We start from the raw sequence: 24,270 nt of genomic DNA, 5'->3' as shown, positions 1-24,270 counted from the left end.
TATCATCGTTTTAAGTGGGAGAACTTGCACAATTGGTGGCTGACTAAATAATTTTTTGCCCCACTGTATATGGAGAAGGTGATAGCAGGTAGACTGAAGACAGGTGATGTTGTTAGAACTCTGGTGACGAGGGTCGCTGTGGATCTTGGGAAGTGTAGTCCAGAGTGGCCATGTGTGGAGGCTGCTCTGAACTCAGGTTTTCAGCGCCGTTACTGACAGTACTCCTAAAAAAGTGTCCAGTCCCAACATCCGATACCATGTGATGTAAGTTGTAGCACTAATGAAAAGATTAACAGGAAATGACTGTTCTTGACGCACTAAAATGATGAACGCTCAAAGCAAATCAGATTGAAAACCATTAAATATCAGGAGGCGGAGCTATCACATCTTCCTACAATACAAGTAACGCAATAAAAACATCTTTATTGTGTATAAACAGTGTATTAAATAGAGAGGATGGCTGAGCTGAGCACACAGAGCAGTATTGGCGAGTAGATCATTAAAAATGAGCACAAGCCGCTGGGAATTGAACACATAAAGATATTCTGAGTATGGATTATTAACGTAAGCGGGCCGAATAAATACAGTGTGTGTGAAATACTAATACACTGAGTACTGAGACACACACTTCCTTTTGTCAGGGTCAATACCTTGCTAGAGAGTCATGGTTCAGTTCTCCCTCACACTATCGATTAAATATACTGTTTAATCATCAAAACTCATCAGGAGTTCATTCTGAACAGGATATGACTGCAACCAGCACAGAGTGAAACAGTCGTGACGCTGTGGCCGTGGTAATGCCGTGAATATTCTGTGTACAGCAGTGATTTTCTGTCTTACAGCACAAACAGTTTTGTGTTTGTGTTCATGAAGGGCTCAGTGTTTTATGAGTTCCTCTGATATTTTCAGCTTTCAGGTGGGGATGGGTCAGGATTTTCAAATATTCACATCATTAAAATATAAAAAATTGAATAGTTTATGTCATCATTGTCTTTCAAAATATATTTTCCCTTGTTTTTACTAGCACCAGGTAAAGTTAACATTCAATCTCTCTCTCTCTCTCTGTTCGTTCGCATGTTGGGGGGGTGTTGGTGGTGAATCATTCTTCAAAGAATGGTCGAATAGTATTTTTGTTTGAAATGTCTCTCCCTCCTTTCAGGCTCAGTGATTGTAACCTGACAGAGAGAAGCTGCTCAGCTTTACACACAGTTCTCAGCTCTGAATCCTCCAAACTGACTGAGGTGGATCTGAGCAGTAACCATCTGGAGGACTCAGGAGTGAAGCAGCTTTGTGTTGGACTGAAGAGCTCAAACTGTAAACTGGAGAAACTGAGGTGAGTTCATCTCTCCTATTGGGTCGACTTGATCTGAAGAATTGCTTATTGCAACTGATACACAAAGAATAAAAAGGAAAATAATTACAGAAATGTTTATTTTTAGATCTGTATATATTAGCGCATCTCAAACAATTAGAATATCGTGAAAAAGTTCATTTTCACCGATATTCACTGAGCCTGTGACTCATTGTTTTATTGTAAAATAAATCTGATTATTTTTTAAAAAATATTGGGAAAAAAAGTATTTCAAACTTCAAAAGCGACAAGTAAATGTAATAACTTTGCAGCGCAGACTTGTCACTTATTTAAGCCGAGTCACATAAAATACTTTGTTTTGAAATCGATAAAATAAATCACAATTCCACCTTACCTTTGAATAGTTTTAGACCAAACTGCGTATCATCTTTAGTGCTTTTAGGAACAGCATTTTCTTTCATCATTTGTAATTCTTCCTCACTTACAGTGACAAAGTCTATTATTGCAGGTCTATTATTGCTTACATGAGCTCAGACAATTCTGACATAACAGCCTCTCAAGTCAAGAAAGTCAAGACTCTCCAGATAAAGTGGCGCCTGGAGGGTCTCATATTAATGCGCATTGTCACACCTTCAATGCTAACACACTGCACCTCAGAAATCATGCAAAAGAGCTTGCATCAAGAATGCAAGAACACAAGATTGACATGTTTGGTATCCAGGAGCATAGGAGAGTACACCCAAGTGAAGAGCTTAAGTTTGAAGTAGTTGAAGATTTTCACCGAGTCACATCTGTATGGAGAGAAATAATCACAAATTCATCCCAAGGAGGGGTTGGACTAATGCTCAGCATTAGAGCGAGAAAGTCCTTCTGAAGCATAACCTCTGTCTGCAACTGTATTTTAGTTACTGAATTTAAAGGGAATCCTGCTTGTACAGTCATACTTTGTTACTGTCCACACTCTGGACTCAGGAGGATAGGTCCACCCTGACTAAAAGCCAACTAGACTATATCATTGTCTGAAGAAAGTGGTGGAACAGTGTAATCAATACTGAGGCTTATAACAGCTTCAGCACAGCGGGCTCAGACCGTTGGGTCATCAGTATGAGTTTTAGGCTCAGCCTACACCAGCCAAAGACAATCCCTGCACCAAAGATTGACTGGAAGGCCTTTGCGGGAGATCCTACACTCCAAGCCCAATATACCATCGAGGTAAGGAATCGTTTTGAGGCTCTTGACCTTGAAGAAAGCTCCACTGACTGCTACTCCAGATTTATTAATGCGAACAGAGAGGCAATGAAGCTTTTACCAACTGTTAAAAGCATCAAGAAAGCAAAAGCCTCTGACCACCCTAGCATACAAACAGCGAGGAAGGCAGTCAAAGAATGTCAAGTCAAGTTTATTTGTATAGCGCTTTTAACAATAAACATTGTCGCAAAGCAGCTTTACAGAATTTGAATGACTTAAAACATGAGCTAATTTTATCCCTAATCTATCCCCAATGATGAAGCCTTTGGCGACGGTGGCAATGAAAAACTCCCTCAGACGACACGAGGAAGAAACCTCGAGAGGAACCAGATTCGAAATGGAACCCATCCACATTTGGGCACCAACAGACAACATGACTATAACATTAACAGTTTTAATATGAAGTCAGTTTCATTGATGTTTTAAACTCTTCACTGATGGAAACTTGAGTGCAAAACTGTTCAAGACAACTGCAGTCCTAAAGTTAGCAAGTCAACTGTAGTCCTCAGCCATAAAAGGATTACTGTAAGAGTCCAGAGCATCCTCCAGGTGTGACTTTCAACTGTCACATGGGGCTGTCCTCCACAGGAGCGATGTGATGAGACTCAAACCAGACACAGGGCACCAGGATGGATCAGGCAGGTCCGAGGAGCAGAAGAGGTTCAGCATCTCGATCCCAGGACCGATATGTAAGTCAAAGGGACAGATTTGAGGGGGAGGAGAGAGAGAGAGAGAGAGAGAGAGAGAGAAAACACAAGTTGTTAGGTATGCCCAATGTCACCTCAATAAGTAGGAACAGTATACATATTGCACCGAATACAAGCAGGGACTCCGGCAACTAACTATGACAGCATAACTAAAAGGGGGAGAGCCAGAAGGTAACACAGGCATGAGGGAGCCCTGGGACATAAAGCAGCAGCCACTACACCGTCAACAAACTCGAGTGAGCAAACAAGTGGGGGACTGACAGCATCCATACATCCCAGTTTACCAAAACACTCTGTCTGAGGATCCTCCAGATCTACACCTTTACCTCATAAACACCATTAACACAAGGCTTGACTAAACAGATATGTTTTCAGCCTAGACTTAAATGCTGAGACTGTGTCTGATTCCCAAACATTACTTGGAAGGCTGTTCCATAACTGTGGGGCTTTGTAAGAAAAGGCTCCGCCCCTGATGTAGCCTTCACTATACGAGGTACCAGCAGATAGCCTGCACCTTTTGATCTAAGTAGGCGTGGCGGGTCATAGAGGAGCAGAAGTTCACTCAGGTACTGTGGTGTGAGACCATTCAGTGCTTTAAAGGTCAACAGTAGTATTTTATAATCAGTAATAAATTTGATTGGGAGCCAATGCAGTGTGGATAAGACAGGGGTGATGGGGTCATATTTTCTAGTTCTAGTAAGGACTCTTGCTGCTGCATTTTGAACTAACTGGAGCTTGTTTATGCACTTCTTGGGACATCCAGACAGTAAGGCATTACAATAATCCAACCTGGAGGTAACGAAAGCATGAACTAGTTTTTCCGCGTCATGTAGTGACATTCAATTTCTTATCTTAGCAGTATTTCTGAGATGAAAGAAAGCTGTCCGGGTAATGCTATCAATGTGAGTTTCAAATAAAAGACTGGGGTGAATAATCACTCCAAGGTCTTTTACTGCTGCACACGAAGAAACAGAAAGGCCATCCACACTCCACAACCTGAAAAGAGTTTGAACATCCAAGTTATCAAGAGGGTTAAAAGCCAGGATATTCACAGCAGCCATTAAATCCATCCTGCTCTATGGCTGAGAGGTCTGGACCCTGACCACTCCCCTTACGAAGTCCCTGGACAGGTGTTACACAAGAATGCTGAGGGCCATTCACAATATCAACTGGCAGCAACACATCACCAATCAAGAATTGTATGGAGACCTCCCTAGGGTCTCAGAGAAAATAGCGGCAAGGCGACTCAGGCTAGCCGGCCACTGCTTCCAACATCCAGAGATCCCAGTATCTGTAATGGTATTATGGGAGCCCACACATGGCAGAAGATGCCCTGGGCGGCCACTCAAAACAGTGGTGGATGTCCTCAAAGAAGATGCTGGAGTGGTCGACACCACTGAATTGAGGACCCTAATGATGGATAGAGAGGAGTGGAGAGTCCATTATTACAGTGGTGCTTGAAAGTTTGTGAACCCTTTCTATATTTCTGCATAAATATGACCTAAAACATCATCAGATTTTCACACAAGTCCTAAAAGTAGACAAAGAGAACTCAGTGAAACAAATGAGACAAAAATATTATACTCGGTCATTTATTTATTTATTGAGGAAAATGATCCAATATTACACATCTGTGAGTGGCAAAAGTATGTGAACCTCTAGGATTAGCAGTTAATTTGAAGGTGAAATTAGAGTCAATTGTTTTCAATCAATGGGATGACAATCAGGTGTGAGTGGGCACCCTGTTTTATTTCAAGAACAGGGATCTATCAAAGTCTGATCTTCACAACACGTTTGTGGAAGTGTATCACGGCACGAACAAAGATTTCTGAGGACCTCAGAAAAAGCATTGTTGATGCTCATCAGGCTGGAAAAGGTTAGAAAACCATCTCTAAAGAGTTTGGACTCCACCAATCCACAGTCAGACAGACTGTGTACAAATGGAGGAAATTCAAGACCATTGTTACCCTCCCCAGGAGTGGTCAACCAACAAAGATCACTCCAAGAGCAAGGCATGTAATAGTCGGCAAGGTCACAAAGGACCCCAGGGTAACTTCTAAGCAACTGAAGGCCTCTCTCACATTAGCTAATATTCATGAGTCCACCATCAGGAGAACACTGAACAACAATGGTGTGCATGGCAGGGTTGCAAGGAGAAAGCCACTGCTCTCCAAAAAGAACATTGTTGTTCGTCTGCAGTTTGCTAAAGATCATGTGGACAAGCCAGAAGGCTATTGAAAAAATTTTTTGTGGACGGATGAGACCAAAATAGAACTTTTTGGTTTAAATGAGAAGCGTTATGTTTGGAGAAAGGAAAACACTGCATTCCAGCATAAGAACCTTATCCCATTTGGGCCTGTTTTGAAGCATCTGGGCCAGGACGGCTTGTCATCCTTGATGGAACAATGAATTCTGAATTATACCAGCGAATTCTAAAGGAAAATGTCAGGACACCTGTCCATGAACTGAATCTCAAGAGAAGGTGGGTCATGCAGCAAGACAACGACCCTAAGCACACAAGTCGTTCTACCAAAGAATGGTTAAAGAAGAATAAAGTTAATGTTTTGGAATGGCCAAGTCAAAGTCCTGACCTTAATCCAATGGAAATGTTGTGGAAGGACCTGAAGCGAGCAGTTCATGTGAGGAAACCCAACAACATCCCAGAGTTGAAGCTGTTCTGTACAGAAGAATGGGCTAAAATTCCTCCAAGCCGGTGTGCAGGACTGATCAACAGTTACCGCAAACGTTTAGTTGCAGTTATTGCTGCACAAGGGGGTCACACCAGATACTGAAAGCAAAGGTTCACATACTTTTGCCACTCACAGATATGTAATATTGGATCATTTTCCTCAATAAATAAATGACCAAGTATAATATTTTTGTCTCATTTGTTTCACTGGGTTCTCTTTATCTACTTTTAGGACTTGTGTGAAAATCTGATGATGTTTTAGGTCATATTTATGCAGCAATATAGAAAATTGTAAAGGGTTCACAAACTTTCAGGCACCACTGTATGCCCGACTGAGGTCGATGTTGTAGTAGTATGGTGACAAAGCGATTGGCTGCCATTTTGCCACATCACTCGAGGTGATTATCATTCCAGGTGACTACCTCATGAAGGTGGTTAAGATAATGCGAATAGTGTGCAAAGCATCAAGGTAAATGGTGGCTACTTTAAAGAATCTAAAATATCACACATTTTGTTTTTTAACACTTTTTATTTTCAACATAATTCCACATATGTTCCATTTGTTATTTCATAATTTTGATGTCTTCAGTATTGTGTTTAATATAATATTATGAATAGAATTGCCATGTTTTCCAGTGTGCCAAATAGCTTCTTAATTCTATATTGTTTTCTAACCCTTTTTATTCTCGATCCTCTTTGGCAACATTTTACACAGACTTTCAGACTGCAGTATAACAGAGGAAGGATACACTGCTCTGGCTGAAGCTCTGAGACTAAACCCATCATCCCACCTGAGAGAGCTGGATCTCAGAGGGAACGACCCTGGAGCATCAGGAGTAAAGCTGCTCACTGATTTACTCCAGGATCCAGACTGTAAACTGGAGAAACTGAGGTGAACAATACGTACTGGGGTTAATTACTTCATTACAAAATCCACTTTAATACTCGAACACAACATTAATTCAATATAATTGAACACAAAATAAAATATGAGCTTGTTAATGATGTAATATTTTTGTCTTTGTAATTTTGTGCCTTTCTCTCACTGCAGGTTGTTGAAAAGTGATGAAGCAGTGAAGGCCTGTGATTTTCTGACTGAGGTTCTGGATAAAAACCCTTTATTGCAGAAAGAACTGGATCTGAGTGGAAAGATCTCTTCAGTGTCAGAAGTGAAGCAGCTCTCTGCCCTACTGGAGGATTCACACTGCAGACCTGAGAAGCTTACGTGTGTATTCTAATGTTATTTTATAAATTGCTGTTTGCAGTTCTGATTATTATGCTTGAACTAAAATGAATCTGCCCTCTATCCTTAGGCTAAGGAAGAGTGGTGTTACAGAAGAAGGCTGTTCTGCTTTGACTTCATCTTTTCTATTCAATCCTGCACACATAAAAGAGTTGGATCTGAGTGAGAATAAAGTTGGAAACTCTGGAGTGCAGGGAGTTTGTGCTCTACTGAAACATCAGCCATGTAACCTGCAGATCCTGAGGTTGGTTTCAGGTTCCACAAACAAACACATACATCTAGATCATATAATCCTTAAATGGCCTTGGCATTACATATTATATTGTATAGATGTTCATGAGACTATTATAAAAATGCCATCAAATGTTCTCTGTTTAGACTTTCAGACTGCAGGATAACAGAGGAAGGATACGCTGCTCTGGCTGAAGCTCTGAAATCATCCCACCTGATAGAGCTGGATCTCAGAGGGAACGACCCTGGAGCATCAGGAGTGAAGCTGCTCACTGATTTACTCCAGGATCCAGACTGTAAACTAACAACACTGAGGTGAGTCTTCTATAAACTAAAACAATTATATAAATATTAAACATAAAGGAATGCTGTACAAAAAACTTTGATAGTTTCTTTGAAAAAAAAGGATAAAATTGATAATTGACTGTAATTTATGGTTTATTCAACTGGTCCTAATTTTTTCCCAGTGTGTTACAGACATTGGGCACTATCATTTAAATTTAAAGAGAAGTCATCAGGAAATAAGCAAAAGCAGCCACACTGTTCTGGTTAATGTGGGTCTATTATTCTGGAAACACCAAGTACAAAAACATTTTACTTTTTGCAGTTTGTTGAAACGTCCTGCTGCACAAGAGGCCTGTACTTGGCTAAATTCAGTTTTAGATGAAAACCCTTTACTCCTAAAAGAGCTGGATCTGAGCATGAAGGAACCAGGAGACTCAGGGGTGAAGAAGCTCTCAGCTCTACTGGAAGACTCTCACTGTAAATTTCAGAAAATTCGGTAAGTATTTTTATTTATGCATCACTGTCAGCTGAGTTTTACTCACAGAATGTTTTCTAGTGGGACCTGCCATTAAGGATGACCCAAGTATGCACAAATGTATTTTTAATTATAGATTTGTTTTTTGTTTTCTATAAGTGCTGACATAACATAATATCCTGTGTTTCTCCAAAGAAACCTCATAGTCCTTCTAGAAACACCTGGGTTCTGTTCCATCACTGGAAAGTGTTAAGCTCCTGAAACTAGAAAGGAACAGAAGAGTAGAAATGATCAACACGTTTGACCTTTTCAAATAAATCACTTGATTTAACCACTGAGACATAACAGACAAGACAAATTAAAAGAGGAATAAATGAATAGAATGATGTTAAAAATAAACTCTAATAACCCCTTATGACCCGATGAACCCAGAATATGGACTTCAGTGCACATGAAAATAAAATGACTTGTGTTTTCCATAATATCTGCACAATGAAGTATTAAGATTGAGCATAAAGCTCTGTCTACATCATATTTCATATCTAGGCTGAATAAAAGTAATCTGACTGGGGAGAGCTGTTCAGCTTTAGCCAGCGTTCTCAAATTAAAGTCCTGCAGTGTGAGAGAGCTGGACCTGAGCAACAACAGTCTGCAGGATCCAGGAGTCACTCAGCTTTCTGCTGGACTGAAGAATCCACAGTCTCCACTCAGAACACTGAGGTGAAGGAACATCTGAAATGATGTCTAATCCTTCAGTGAAGCATCAATTCAGTATTTTAATCTCTGAGTTTAAACGACTGCAGAATTATGTGTCATTAAAAAAGCAGTACATGTTCTACAGACTTTAATGCTGTTAATACATTTCTGAGTCTCCATATTCTCTGTGTCCAAGTCTGGCAAAGAGATCAGGAAAAAAATAACTAAACTAGAACACAATATAATTAAACAGCATGTTTTGATTAAAAAATAGATTATTAGTTTTATTATATTTAACTAAAAGGTGTTTAATTGTGTAAAAGTTCTATTCCAATGTAAACGTCTAATTGCTGTAATTCTAAGGTAACTGTTAAAGAAAAGAATGAAAATATTGCGTTCTTATTGAACAAATGAGATGCGATCTGTTCATTGTGCTCCTTCTTTCCTTCTGCAGACTGTGTAACTGCAGTGTAGCAGCTGAAGGCTGTGCTGCTTTGGCTGCAGCTCTGGAAGAAAATCCCTCACAGCTCAGAGAGCTGGATCTGAGCGGGAATAAAGCAGGAGACTCAGGAATAAAGCAGATCTCAAACCTCCTACAGAATTCACACTGCCTCCTGGAAACACTCAAGTATGTCAATGTCATTTCTTAAAAACATGACAAAGTGTCATGAAATGCTTTTATCCTTCAACACTATTTCTTTTACTTTTGAAGTCGTGCTCAGTCAAGCACTGAATTATTATAATATCAGTTTTTAATGACAACCCAGTAATTTGTACACAATCCATTAAGTGACATTGACTTAATGGACTTATTGACTTCCTTACCAACCGGCCACAGAGGGTGTTTGTTAACGGATCCTACTCTGACATCCTCCACACCTCCACTGGCTCCCCACAGGGCTGTGTCCTATCGCTCCTGCTTTACATCCTCTACACCGATGATTGCAGGTCCACTCAGCCAGACTGTCTGTCATCTGGTGAAATTTGCGGACGACACAGTCCTGCTCTCTCTGCTTTCCGCCTCTAACCCACACCATGGCTCTGTACTTCAGGACTTCATCTCCTGGTGTGAGGGAGCCGGTCTCCAGTTGAACTCTAATAAGACCAAAGAGTTGATTGTGACATTCTCCATCAAGCAGAGACAACTGGCAGAGGCTCACACGACCACCATCCGGGGGGAGCCGGTGGAGCTGGTGGAGGAATATAAGTATTTGGGCACAGTATTTGACAGTCTTCTGAGGTTTTCCTCCAACACTGAGGAGATCCTCAAGAAGTGCCACCAGAGACAATATTTGCTGAGGAAGCTGAGATCATTTGGAATGAATAAAGACATTCTCCTGACTTTCTACCACTCTTTCATTGAGAGTGTATTAACATTTTCATTCATCTCATGGTTTCACTCCATCAGCCTACAAGACCGGTCAAGACTACTCACTATCACCAAAGTCTGTTCTAAAATCATTGGACTCCCTGTTCGAGCTCTGTCTGCTTTTTGTGACCAGCAAACCATCCGCACCGCCCACAGGATCCTACATGACCCCTCACACACACTACACTCAGTGTTGGAGTGGCTTCCATCAGGACGCAGGCTGCGCTGTCCACGCTGCAGGACACAAAGGAGGAGGTCCACCTTTGTTCCCACAGCGGTCCGACTCCTGAACACTGACCCTTCCCTGTCCCAACATCATTGTCCAGCCCCTCGTCAGACTGAATGCACACAGAACTGACAGCTGTAGAGGATTCTAATTTGTGTTTTTATGTTTTTATGTTGTCTGATGTTCGACTGCCCTAATGCTGCTCTTGATGCTCTTTTAATTGCCCTGCGGGGACAAATAGTGTTTTGAATTTAATTGAATTGAAATTGAATTGACAATCTAGAGTTAATAAATTAACAAGAAAAAAGATGAAATTCTCAATTTGTATACAATATCACATCTTCATTAATTTATTTTGGACATAAAATCAGAGTGTTGTGTGTTTTTGTGTAGACTTTCAGACTGCAGTATAACAGAGGAAGGATACACTGCTCTGGCTGAAGCTCTGAGACTAAACCCATCATCACACCTGAGAGAGCTGGATCTCAGAGGGAACGACCCTGGAGCATCAGGAGTCCAACAACTTACTGACTGCAAAACTAACAAACTGACACTCAGGTGATTCTTCTAGAAGCAAACATCATATTAAATAAACAAACAAACAAATAAATAAATAAATACTGTGAAAAGAACCTCTCTCTTCAAATCCCTACAGGTTGTTGAAAAGTGCTGAAGCCGAGGAAGCCTACAACCTTCTTACTCGAATGTTCAGTAAAAACCCCTTACTGCACACGGAGCTGGATCTGAGCTACATAACATCAGAAGACGTCAGAGTGGATCAGCTCTCGCCTCTGCTGCAGGATCCACATTACAGACTGCAGAAACTTACGTAAGAAACAACTATAAACACATCGATCTCTATTTTCTGTTTTCACTCAGTTGCTGTTTTTTACAGCCAGAAGGGACTGTATCCATGCGGACTGTGCCTGTGCTGATTGGAAAGCCGCTGACAGTGAATTGTACTCACCTTACAACCTGCCGAGTCCCTGCCTCTTCGAGAAAACGCTGTTTTCATTGAAGCCCAGGCTTAAATATTCCATTTCTTACAGCTCAGTTTTGTAGATATTCACTAATTATGTCACACGGCTTTTATAGTAGGCCACAGCACTACAGCCGCATTTCACCTCAACTCCTAATTATACACAACTGACTCAATTATTTTAAACATTTTACAGATTTTATATATTTACATTATTTTTCAGAAAAAATAAGAATAAACAGGTCAGTTGTAACCACTAAATGTGAATCACATGAATTTAACAGACTACTATTTCATTTGTCAAGACAATGTGACGTCACACATCAGAGCTGATGCGAATATCCAATGAGGGAGGTTTCTGCTGCACAGAACCATTTCTTCGTTCGCTGGGAAAGAGAAAGATTCGGCTAATCCAGTGCTAGGATTAGCTGTGCTATAATTAAGCACTAAATAAATAAATAAACTGAAACTAAAGACATGTTGAACACCTGAAAGGCTCCCAAAACTTCATTAGATATTCTTCACGCATGTTTACAAGCAGTGGTGAACCGTTACTATTAGAGCTGGGACTTCAGACACCAAAACAGCAACAGGGTAAAGGATTCTGTAAGGGATTAGCGTCAGGCTGCCAGGTCGCTCTGTTGTGTGAAGCTGTCGATGTTGATTTTAACTCAGTAAATTCCACAGGGGAATAAATCCTTAAGTCTGAGTGAAAAATACTGTAGTGAGCGTGCAGTGTGGAAGAAGAGTCTGGAGACAGAAATCTTAGTTTCTCGGTCGTTAGCCTGTGCTACTTGCTCTCGATAGCACTGACTGCTTTATTAGCTTTCGCTAACACTACTGATGAACGCTACACCGGCTGGAAGGTGACTTCACTGCTGCGCTGACGGCGCCGATTCATGGTTAAATTCGCGTTGGCCTTCAAGAATGCAATTAAAAAGCAATTAAAGAATGAAAGAAATGAAATATAACATTTGAAATGCTGATATGTTTGGGCTTCTCTGAACGCCTGGAAGGCCCTGACGCTTCCCCTCTGTTTACAAGAGAAAACCACAGGAACCGACATTGGAAAACTAGAAGAGTGTGCATGTAGAATAATAATAATAATAATAATAATAATAATATTGGCTAACTAACTTCTTTCATTGATGTTCCGCAACATTTAATGAAACTACAAATTTTTTTTTTTTGGCAAATTGCTGTGGTATGAGAAGAATAACACTCCAAGATGTGCTGTTATTGAAAAATAATCAACTTCAGTGTGAGAACAGTAACTCCACTTCATCACACCACCCTGTCTCTCTCTCTCTCTCTGTCTCTCACACACACACACACACACACTCACACACACACACACACACACACACACACACACACACACACACACACACACACACACACACACACACAGTGGTTTATTCTTTAGTTATTGACCTTAATACTGTAACAGTGTTGAGTTCACTCTAATAAAGGACTAAATATCTTTTCTCTGTCTCCCTCTGCAGACTGAGGAGCAGCGTCAGTGAGAAATCCTGCACTGCTTTGGCTTCAGCTCTCTGTACAAATCCATCACACATCAGAGAGCTGGATCTGAGTGAGTGTAAACTGGGAGACTCAGGAGTGGAGAAGCTCTGTGATCTACTGAAGAAACACGAGTGTAAACTGGAGACACTGCAGTGAGTAACTCAGTGATGAAACACACTAAGTTTAATAATAATGCAGAACAAGGGCGCCTGCTAGTGGGGGGACTGGTGAAGATAAACTGCCCTTTAGGTGTGAATGAGTGTGTAAAAGTGTGTGTGTGCATGGAGCCCTGCAATGGACGGTGTTCTGATGATTTGTGGTGTTCTACTGAAAAATGCTAACGTAGCGCTAATCGACAGCAGAGTCCATCGATTTATGCTACTTTGTCAAAAACTGCTCCCGTTGATTATCGGTATGATTTTTGTATATCTCCTAAAGATATAACTCACAACAAGTTACGTTACATATTTATTTACTTTACAAACCAAGTCATGTGTACTGTCCGAGCTTGGCTTGCATGTTTTGACTGACATTTTTAAAATAGCACATTTTGATCTACCAATATTCTTCATCAAATAATGCTCCCAGTAGATACGCATTCTATTTTACACCTCCAGTCCCTCCAAGGGCGCTGTCAGAGCATGGGGAGCATGTTTTGATACTCTATTCTCATATTCTGAAATATACATTTCAGATTCCAGCAAAGTCACTCCTGCAAGGTAGCATGAAATGATGGGTGTGGAAACGGAGCTAAAAAAAATGGGCCTGCGCAAAGACGCAGGGTAGCACATCTCGATAGGTAGCACAGTTTGATAGAACAACGGTACATTAAAGAGAATCATACTGTAATTCAACACAAGTTTTCTGACAGTAACACACACTGGCTCAGCACTAGTAAACAGATGTAAACAGCTGTAAACATCTGTCAGCACTAATACTGAACAGACGGTGAAAACTTAGTTTAAAAACTGTCGCTATTTTTAACAGTTTTAAAAGAGGCTAATATTACCCAAAATAATATTTACATTTTATTTTCATTTACTTCATCATTCCATCCTTCAGGGGTGTCACTAGGCCTTTTTTACTGGGGTACGTGCCCCAGTAAAAATCAGCTGTGCCCCAGTAAGAAAATGTTGAAAGATTTTCGTAACAAACTAGTTTCTTTGGCAGATCATTTATCTACTGTAAGTTGTAGGACAGAGTGTGTTTCAAACTTCTATCGCCTCTTCTTTCTAACTAATTTTCTGATTGGTCTGGGAGATTCTCACTGTAAACATAGCGTGCATGCGGCGTGCCATGAGTCCATTTAGCCTACTGGAGAGATGAGTCTACTCTTTGGATGAGTCAGAGAACGGGCTCTGGATGAGTTAAGGTAGCGCGAAGTTTTTGCAACAAAACTAAGCAAACCATATTCTAACAAACCCATTAAACTACATTGAATTAAACGATATTAAATGACTTTTCCAGATGGATATCAGACAATTCTTCTCACGAAGCAGAGACGGGGGCAGGGAAACAGTGACAGATGACGAGGAGGGTGAGAGAGGTCAGATTAAGGTTGTAGGCTATGTGCTAGTCAGTCATAACTAACCAGCTAAGTTCGTGAATCGTGAGAGTTGAGGTGACACGTTTAGCATCAGCATGCATTAAAAGCCCAAATGCCAACAATAAATTTTTTGGGGACTGGGATGTGTTTTCCGTCTCGTTGACCTATTCCTCGCATAACTTCATCCACGAGAGCATGAGAATTATCCACTTTGCATAGGTTGGGGACAGGAACGTTAAGGTGCATTGTGCAGTGCCCCTGTAAAGCGTAATTCCTAGTGACGCCCCTGCCATCCGTTACACTTCTATCTTACAAATAAAAAAAAAAAAAGTCACAGCAGCTCACAAAAATACACTGAATTATCAGTCTAGTGATTGGCGTTGTTAACTTTCAGATATGTCATACACTACCGTTCAAAAGTTTGGGGTCACTTTGAAATGTCCTTATTTTTGAAAGAAAAGCACTGTTCTTTTCAATGAAGATCACTTTAAACTAATCAGAAATACACTCTATACATTGCTAATGTGGTAAATGACTATTCTAGCTGCAAATGTCTGGTTTTTGGTGCAATATCTACATAGGTGTATAGCAGTGGCAGCTGCTGGTTTTTAAAACAGGGGAAGCCCATTTTACGCATTCATCGTAAAACCTGTAGGCTGGATATCAAAGCATAGAAAGGTGTGCCCCATTAGCATAGTGAACTAGACAACCCTACCTAGTGGCAGAAAGTATTTTTGCTTGTACATTTCATGTTATAGTCTGGCTTGCCAGGCTAGTGCCTCATATCCTTAATCAAAAATATCAAACATCCAAAAATCACTGGCTATTCAACGAAGAGCCTTGAACATCATACCCTGATATGCAACACAGAGTCTTTAACACAACACCCAGCTGTGCAACACATCCTTGAACATCTTCTGCAACACAGTCTGGAAATTCATAACCAGGTAGGCTATGCAACACACAGAACCTTGAATATTATACCCAGGTATAACCTATAACACAGAGCCCACCATTCTCTTAACATTACTGAACAATATACACACTTCAGATTCATGAACATTATATGATGCACACTATTTATACACAAATTCTGCCCTCCGCTCCTTTTCCAGAAAATGGTCTGTGACCCTGTCATACCAGCTGGTTGTGCTTTCCAGAGACTTCACCAATTTCTGTTAGCAGCTAGCACTGCAGATCCCAATAAGGCTCAAGCTAGCCTACAACCAGATTGAACTACAAATGAAATAAACGAGTGAATTCACGAATGATCAAACTGATAGAATGGATGAAAGTTAACGGAGCACAATGAGTAATATTTACATTTATTTACAGAGTAATGTACAGAGACATCAATGAGAAGAAATGTTTACATGAAAAGAAATTCGGACAGCACTTTGGCACACGACTACACTTTCTCGACATCCGCTAGGGACTGATCATGCTTCCGTGTTCCTCGCCGACGCCGAAGTACAGAGCCCGCCCTCCTCATGTCTTTCAAACACTACCTCCAATAATCCTTCATCAGCCCGGCTTCTTGCCCCCCCACTGTCTCGTTAGTCCCAGAGAAGCCCGGCTTCCCTGGAAGTGACGATTTTGTCGATTTTAACCAATAACAACTAGCCGAAATTGGCTGTTCAGAGCCGTCTCATAGACTGCAACGGATACCCGGCTGCCAGTCCATAAAGCCCATTGAAATAAGAAAGGTTACAGCCAGTGTTGCCAGATTGGGCGGTTTTAAGTGCATTTTGGCGGGTTTTGAACATATTTTGGCTGGAAAACGTCAGCAGCATCTGGCAACGCTGGTTACAGCCTGGCAGCAAAGGTGATTCTCGTAGCGAACTGCAAGTTCGTCAGACATCACTCAAATAAGTTACAGGATAGTTATGAATGTAAATACAATCTTGGGCATATATTATGTTATGCAAGTTATTGTTTTAATGAGAATTCAACGTCATAGATGCCATTCAACGTCATAGATGCCACAGACAACCATTCACACTCACATTCACACCTACGGTCAATTTAGAACGAGAGAGTCACATTATAAAATAAAATATTACACGTCTCGTCTTGTCTTCTTCCGCTTATCCGGGACCGGGTCGCGGAGGCAGCAGTCTAAGCATGGAAGCCCAAACTTCCCTTTCCCCAGACACCTCGGCCAGCTCCTCGGGAAGAACACCGAGGCGTTCCCAGGCCAGCCGAGAGACATAGTCCCTCCAGCGTGTCCTGGGTCTTCCCCGGGGCCTCCTCCCGGGGGAACATGCCTGGAACACCTCCCCAGGGAGGCGTCCAGGAGGCATCCAAAAAAGATGCCCGAGCCACCTCAGCTGGTTCCTCTCGATGTGGAGGAGCAGCGGCTCTACTCCAAGCTCCTCCCGAGTGACTGTGCTTCTCACCCTAAGGGAGCGCCCAGCCACCCTGCGAAGGAAACTCATTTCAGCCGCTTGTATCCGCCATCTTGTTCTTTCGGTCATTACCCAAAGCTCATGACCATAGGTGAGAGTCGGAACGTAGATTGACCGGTAAATTGAGAGCTTTGCCTTTTGGCTCAGCTCCTTCACCACGACGGACCGGTAAAGCGACCGCTTCACTGGGGAGGCTGCACCGATCCGCCTGTCGATCTCACGCTCCATCCTTCCCTCACTCGTGAACAAGATCCCGAGATACTTAAACTCCTCCACTTGAGGCAGGACTTCTCCACCAACCTGGAGAGTGCAAGCCACCCTTTTCCGGTCGAGAACCATGGCCTCGGACTTGGAGGTGCTGATTCTCATCCCAGCCGCTTCACACTCGGCTGCAAACCGCCCCAGTGCATGCTGAAGGCCCTGGTTTGAAGAAGCCAACAGGACAACATCATCCGCAAAAAGCAGAGATGAAATCCTGTGGTTCCCAAACAGGATTCCTTCCGGCCCCTGGCTGCGCCTAGAAATTCTGTCCATAAAAATTATGAACAGAACCGGTGACAAAGGGCAGCCCTGCCGGAGTCCAACATGCACTGGGAACAGGTCTGACTTACTGCCGGCAATGCGAACCAGACTCCTGCTCCATTCGTACAGGGACCGGACAGCCCTTAGCAAAGAGCCCCGAACCCCATACTCCCGAAGCACCCCCCACAGAATACCACGGGGGACACGGTCGAATGCCTTCTCCAGATCCACAAAGCACATGTGGACTGGTTGGGCAAACTCCCATGAACCCTCGAGCACCCTATGAAGGGTATAGAGCTGGTCCAGTGTTCCGCGACCAGGACGAAAACCGCATTGTTCCTCCTGGATCCGAGGTTCGACTATTGGTCGAATTCTCCTCTCCAGTACCCTGGAGTAAACTTTCCCTGGGAGGCTGAGAAGTGTGATTCCCCTATAATTGGAGCACACTCTCCGGTCCCCTTTCTTAAAAAGAGGGACCGCCACCCCAGTCTGCCACTCCAGAGGCACTGTCCCCGACCGCCACGCGATGTTGCAGAGGCGTGTCAACCAAGACAGCCCCACAACATCCAGAGACTTGAGATACTCAGGGCGGATCTCATCCACCCCCGGTGCCTTGCCACCGAGGAGCTTGCAAACCACCTCAGTGACTTCGGCTTGGGTAATGGACGAGTCCACCTCTGAGTCATCAGCCTCAGTCTCCTCAGTGGAAGACATGACGGTGGGATTGAGGAGATCCTCAAAGTATTCCTTCCACCGCCCGACAATGTCCCCAGTCGAGGTCAACAGCTCCCCACCCGCACTGTAAACAGCATTGGCAGAGTACTGCTTCCCCCTCCTGAGGCGCCGGACAGTTTGCCAGAATTTCTTCGAGGCCGATCGATAGTCCTTCTCCATGGCCTCCCCGAACTCCTCCCAGTTCCGAGTTTTTGCCTCCGCAACTGCCCGAGCTGCAGCACGCCCGGCCTGCCGATACCCGTCGGCTGCCTCAGGAGTCCCAGAGGTCAACATGGCCCGATAGGACTCCTTCTTCAGCTTGACGGCATCCCTTACTTCTGGTGTCCACCACCGGGTTCGGGGATTGACGCTACGACAGGCACCGGAGACCTTGCGGCCACAGCTCCGAACAGCTGCGTCCACAATGGAGGTAGAGAACATGGTCCACTCAGACTCAATGTCCACCGCCTCCCTCGGAAGCTGGGAAAAGCTCTCCCGGAGGTGGGAGTTAAAGACCTCCCCAACAGAGTGCTCGGCCAGATGTTCCCAGCAGACCCTCACCATACGTTTGGGCCTGCCAGGTCTGTCCAGCTTCCTCCTCCGCCAGCGGATCCAACTCACCACCAGGTGGTGATCAGTTGACAGCTCAGCCCCTCTCTTCACCCGAGTGTCCAAGACACAGGGCCGGAGATCAGATGAAACGACTACAAAGTCGATCATCGACCTCCGACCTAAGGTGTCCTGGTGCCACGTGCACTTATGGACACCCCTATGCTCGAACATGGTGTTCGTTATGGACAAACCGTGACTAGCACAGAAGTCCAATAACAAAACACCACTCGGGTTCAGATCAGGGAGGCCGTTCCTCCCAACCACGCCCCTCCAGGTGTCACTGTCATCACCCACGTGAGCATTGAAGTCCCCCAGTAGCACAATGGAGTCCCCAGTCTGAGCACCCCTCAGTACCTCTCCCAGGGACTCCAAGAAGGCCGGATACTCTATACTGCTATTTGGCCCGTAGGCACAAACAACAGCAAGAGCCCTCTCCCCAATCCGAAGGCACAGAGAGGCGACCCTCTCGTTCACTGGGGTAAACTCCAACACATGGCGGCTGAGCTGGTTAGCTATAAGCAAGCCCACACCAGCCCGCCACCGCTCACCACGGGCGACTCCAGAGAAGTGGAAAGTCCAGCCCCTCTCGAGGAGCTGGGTTCCAGAGCCCGAGCTGGGTTCCAGAGCCCAAGCTGTGCGTGGAGGTGAGCCCGACTATCTCTAGCCGGTACCTCTCAACCTCCCGCACAAGCTCAGGCTCTTTCCCCCCCAGCGAAGTGACAGTCCATGTCCCAACAGCCAGCCGCTGTGTCCGGGGATCAGGTCGTCGAGGCCCCTGCCTTCGACTGCCACCCAATCCACACTGCACCAAACCCCTACTGCTACCTCTGTGGGTGGTGAACCCACAGGAGGTCGGGCCCACATCACCTCTTTGGGCTGAGCCCGGCCGGGCCCCATGGGCAAAGGCCCGGCCACCAAGCGCTCGCATACGAGCCCCAACCCCGGGCCTGGCTCCAGGGTGCGGCCCCGGCTGCGTCGTACCGGGCGACGTCACGGTCCTGGAGCACACATTATGAAGTATTGCAAGGTAAGGTGAGGTGCACAGTCCTGAGGTGAATGTGTTGCATTTCACATTATGGAGTGAGGTATTGCACATTATAAAAGTATTGCACAGACAGTGAATGAGTGTGTAAAAGTGTGTGTGCATGGAGCCCTGTAATGGACGGTGTTCTGATGATTTGTGGTGTTCTACTGAAAAATGCTACCGTAGCACTAATCGACAGCAGAGTTCATCGATTTATGCTACTTTGTCAAAAACTGCTCCCGTTGATTATCGGTATGATTTTTGTATATCTCCTAAAGATATAACTCACAACAAGTTACATTACATATTTATTTACTTAACAAACCAGGTCACGTGTACTGTCCGAGCTTGGCTTGCATGTTTTGATTGACATTTTTAAAGTAGCACATTTTGATCTACCAATATTCTCCATCAAATAATGCTCCCAGTAGATACACATTCTATTTTACACCTCCAGTCCCTCCAAGGGCGCTGTCAGAGCATGGGGAGCATGTTTTGATACTCTATTCTCATATTCTGAAATATACATTTCAGATTCCAGCAAAGTCACTCCTGCAAGGTAGCATGAAATGGGCGTGGAAACGGAGCTAAAAAAAATGGGCCTGCGCAAAGACGCAGGGTAGCACATCTCGATAGGTAGCACAGTTTGATAGAACGGTACATTAAAGAGAATCATACTGTAATTCAACACAAGTTTTCTGACAGTAACACACACTGGCTCAGCACTAGTAAACAGCTGTAAACATCTGTCAGCACTAATACTGAACAGACGGTGAAAACTTAGTTTAAAAATTGTCGTTATTTTGAACAGTTTTAAAAGAGGCTAATCTCATCTCATTATCTGTAGCCGCTTTATCCTATTCTACAGGGTCGCAGGCGAGCTGGAGCCTATCCCAGCTGACTACGGGCGAAAGGCGGGGTTCACCCTGGACAAGTCGCCAGGTCATCACAGGGCTGACACATCGACACAGACAACCATTCACACTCACATTCACACCTACGGTCAATTTAGAGTCACCAGTTAAAGGACCCATGGCATGGTGCTTTGTTGATGCTTTAAACAGGATCGTGGAGGCTTCCGGATGTTATATCCGCAGCCTTTCTCGAAATGAACCCTCGGAACGTAGATATAGCCTCCTAGAAGAAAACCCCATTTCAGCGCTTTTTCCAGTGCGTCATTTTGCTAATGAGAAGCATGGAGGCGGAGAAGTGTAGAGGGTGGGGGCGTGCCATGGGGGGAGGGGCTGCCGTCTGCCTCCCAAGCTGGCCGAGAGCGCTCCTCGTCGGGCACGGCCAGGCGGGCGAATGCCCTGGTCCGTCCGCCCTGTCTAAAAAAATGGTACAACTCGAGCCCATGGTAAAACTGGGACTTTGTCGGTTTTTTTTCAGCCTGAGGCCCATGGTAAAACTGAGCAGTTTTACCATGGAGGAGTGGGGACTTTGCCGTTTCCTCCCCCCAACTCACCCCTGGGAGAACCGCTGCCTCCACGGGCGGCCGGTGCCGCTGGAGGGCCGCCCGCGCGACCTCAGCTCCCGACAAAAGATTGGATCTAGGGCTGACTTTCAATGGATCGCAGCGATGGAGCTGCTCTGCCACTCACGACACCCCGGCCCAGAATCAGGGAAAAATACCACGCGCTGACGTCATTAAGGTGCGACGCGAGGAAATAAAATAAATTCAACAAATGTTTGGGTTTTTACTGAACAAACAAATAAAATGAACGAGTGACTTAAAAAAAAGAATGTGGGTGTCTTTGTAAAAACTGTTTTGATTGGCTATTATAACAGAGGTAGCACAGAGTACCTGGCTAACTGCAGGAAGCGGTTAGCTGCACAGCTAATGTAGCCATTGCAAACGCACCGATTTTAAAACACGGCAAAACGACTTAACAGTTATACACTTACTTGTTCGGTGTTTGTGGCTGATGCGGCAGGGATGCTTGGTACGGACCCAGGCTTCAGTGACAGTGGATGTGCAAAACCTGCCCTGTACTGTCCCAAGTTGTGGAAACATTCCTCAGGAAAATGCTTCCGACAAACATACACCGTCTTAGGTAGACTCGACGGCATATTATTGAAGTAAATAAAATTAAGCCACTGCGTCTTCAGGGGCTCTCCCATCGGCAGTAAAAACAGACTCTCTTCTGTGTTGTCACATCCATGTACAGCGCAATTTCCATGTTTTGCTCACTTCGGTGATGCCATGTTGTTGTGTCCTCTATGGTCTCCTCACTACAACTGGGCGGGCAATCCATACAGTGGGTGGGAATCTAGCGGGGGGGCGTGGGGATCATCTCCCTTGCTGACGTAGTAAAGGGAAGAGCTTATCATCAACGCGCCGTTTTGACACGCCATTCTCAAATGTTGGGCATAGTTTGGTTTACACATTATGAAATTTCTAGCCACTGGGGTGACTTAAGAAGGTCAGAGGAACTCATTTTAACGTTAAAAAACCTCAGAAAGTGAAAATTTCATGCCATGGGACCTTTGACCAAACCTGCATGTTTTGGTGAATGATATGTTCTTTGCGGAAAGTTGTGGCCACTGAGGGGCATCGGTAAGAATGCACAATTGAAGATGTGGAAGATAAGGTTCTTGGGGATTTATTAATAAGAACTCAATAATGACATATTAATTAGTTTGTGGTGTGTGTGTGTGTGTGTGTGTGTGTGTGTGTGTGTGTGTGTGTGTGTGGTCGTTCTGAAAGGGAAATAGAAATGACATAGAGGAAAACAATTACTCCTAAGCATAATGACATAAGAAATTAGCATCCATAGCTTTACAGAGAAATATGAATAGCCTGACCTACAGTGAGCTAAACACAAAATGCTCTACTACAAGTTATAAACACAGTAAGTCAAAACGGTACTGTTCCCCCCCCATAATCTACCAAATAATTACTACGAAAGTCCGTTTTACACATATATCAACAGCATAAGCATGAATATACACAATATCAAGACGTTAGATAAAACATTAAAGACTATAACCTCGCAGTTAACTCGCGCTAAATTCCGCGGTAGAAATTTACCTCCGCGAATTATATGAAGCCATGTTTAAACAGAATATCTGTTTTATAAACAGCAAAGTAAGTAAGTGTACTTACATTTCTGAACGCACACAAGAAACCACTGGCATAAATCAAGGCACTAAGTAAACCTAGAAACACTGCTGACTCATCAATCTAAAATGGCGACCTCACCCCGAACTTTTTCTGGAATATTAAAGTGGCAGGCGTCCTTCACATGCCTGTGCGGGAGAAGGCACTCTCTGATTGGCTAATAATAATAATAATAATAATAATAGAATAGGTACTCTGGCACAGGTCAGCCCTTTGTAACAGCCGCCCCCAAATTTGTCCCATCAAATTTGTCACTTGCGGAAGGGCTGACAGGGTCCATGTCCTGAAGGTCAGGGAGGGCGATGAGGCGTGCCACGGGCCTGGTGTAGGTCTTCTCCTTCACCTGGATGACAGCAGTGCGGACTCGTCCGTCTATGCCTGGGATGACGCTGGTGACATGACCCACAGGCCACAGGGCCCTTGGCAGTTGGGGGTCCACCACCATCACAACAGTTCCTGGCTGCAGCGGGTCCTTGTGCCACTTGGACCTGGTCTGCAGTGACGGGAGGTAACGCTGGATGAAGTGGGTCCAGAACTGATCTGCTAACACCAGAGCATGCTTCCAGCGGCGGCGGCTGAGCAGATCAGACTCTGTGTAGACTGCTTGGGGGAGTGAGGGATCCAGCCGCCCCATGAGGAGCAGATTGGGTGTCACGGGGTCCACATCAGCTACGTCTGTGGAAACATAGCCTAGAGGCTTCGAATTCAATACCCCCTCCACTTCTATCAGCACTGTCCTAAGAACCTCTTCAGGGACAGGCTGAAGCTGAATAGTGGAGTATAGTGCTGCCTTGACGGATCTCACTTCCCACTCCCAAACACCTCCGAAATGTGGAGCGCTGGGAGGATTGAACAGGAACTGGATCTGGTAATTCATCAGGTGATCTTGAAGAGTGGCATGCATGGCTCTGAAGGCTTCTTGCAGCTCTCTATCCCCACCACGGAAGTTTGTCCCCTGATCCAATAGGAGTTCGGCAGGCTTGCCTCTCCGTGCAATGAACCTGCGGAGGGCCATTAGGAAGGAGTCTGTGTCGAGGCTGGACAGGATGTCCAGGTGTACTGCCTGGGTTGTGAGGCACTTAAACAGGATGCCCCACCTCTTTTCATGACGGCGGCCCACCTTCACTGTAAAGGGGCCAAAGCAGTCCATTCCCGTCGAGAAGAATGGGGGCTTCATCAGTCGCAGCCTTGCTGGTGGGAGGTCCGCCATTTTGGGCACAGAGGGCGTAGCTCTCCACTGCTGGCAATCTGTGCAGGCATGCTGATGACGCTTGACAGCTTCACGGCCTTGTAGGATCCAGTTTGCAGAGCTGCGTCGCAAATACAAGCGCTCTGATCC

The 24,270-nt window shown here is 44.4% G+C and overlaps 1 protein-coding gene across 1 annotated transcript in view; it reads left to right on the top strand.

The window, feature by feature from the left end:
* LOC132888460 (uncharacterized) overlaps positions 1 to 24,270 on the top strand; it is a 180,585-nt gene that overhangs the window by 75,103 nt on the left and 81,212 nt on the right. The window contains exons 10-18 of the mRNA XM_060924506.1: positions 1,160 to 1,333; positions 7,008 to 7,181; positions 7,270 to 7,443; positions 7,578 to 7,745; positions 8,038 to 8,211; positions 8,737 to 8,910; positions 9,341 to 9,514; positions 10,875 to 11,039; positions 11,137 to 11,310. Coding sequence (XP_060780489.1) covers positions 1,160 to 1,333; positions 7,008 to 7,181; positions 7,270 to 7,443; positions 7,578 to 7,745; positions 8,038 to 8,211; positions 8,737 to 8,910; positions 9,341 to 9,514; positions 10,875 to 11,039; positions 11,137 to 11,310 — 1,551 coding nt within the window. The remainder of the gene's footprint in view (positions 1 to 1,159; positions 1,334 to 7,007; positions 7,182 to 7,269; positions 7,444 to 7,577; positions 7,746 to 8,037; positions 8,212 to 8,736; positions 8,911 to 9,340; positions 9,515 to 10,874; positions 11,040 to 11,136; positions 11,311 to 24,270) is intronic.

Source organism: Neoarius graeffei, chromosome 6, assembly GCF_027579695.1.
Source record: "Neoarius graeffei isolate fNeoGra1 chromosome 6, fNeoGra1.pri, whole genome shotgun sequence".
In the NCBI taxonomy this organism is placed as follows: Eukaryota; Metazoa; Chordata; class Actinopteri; order Siluriformes; family Ariidae; genus Neoarius; species Neoarius graeffei.
Note: the sequence above shows the minus strand (reverse complement) of the source record. Positions and strands in the feature narration are given on the sequence as shown.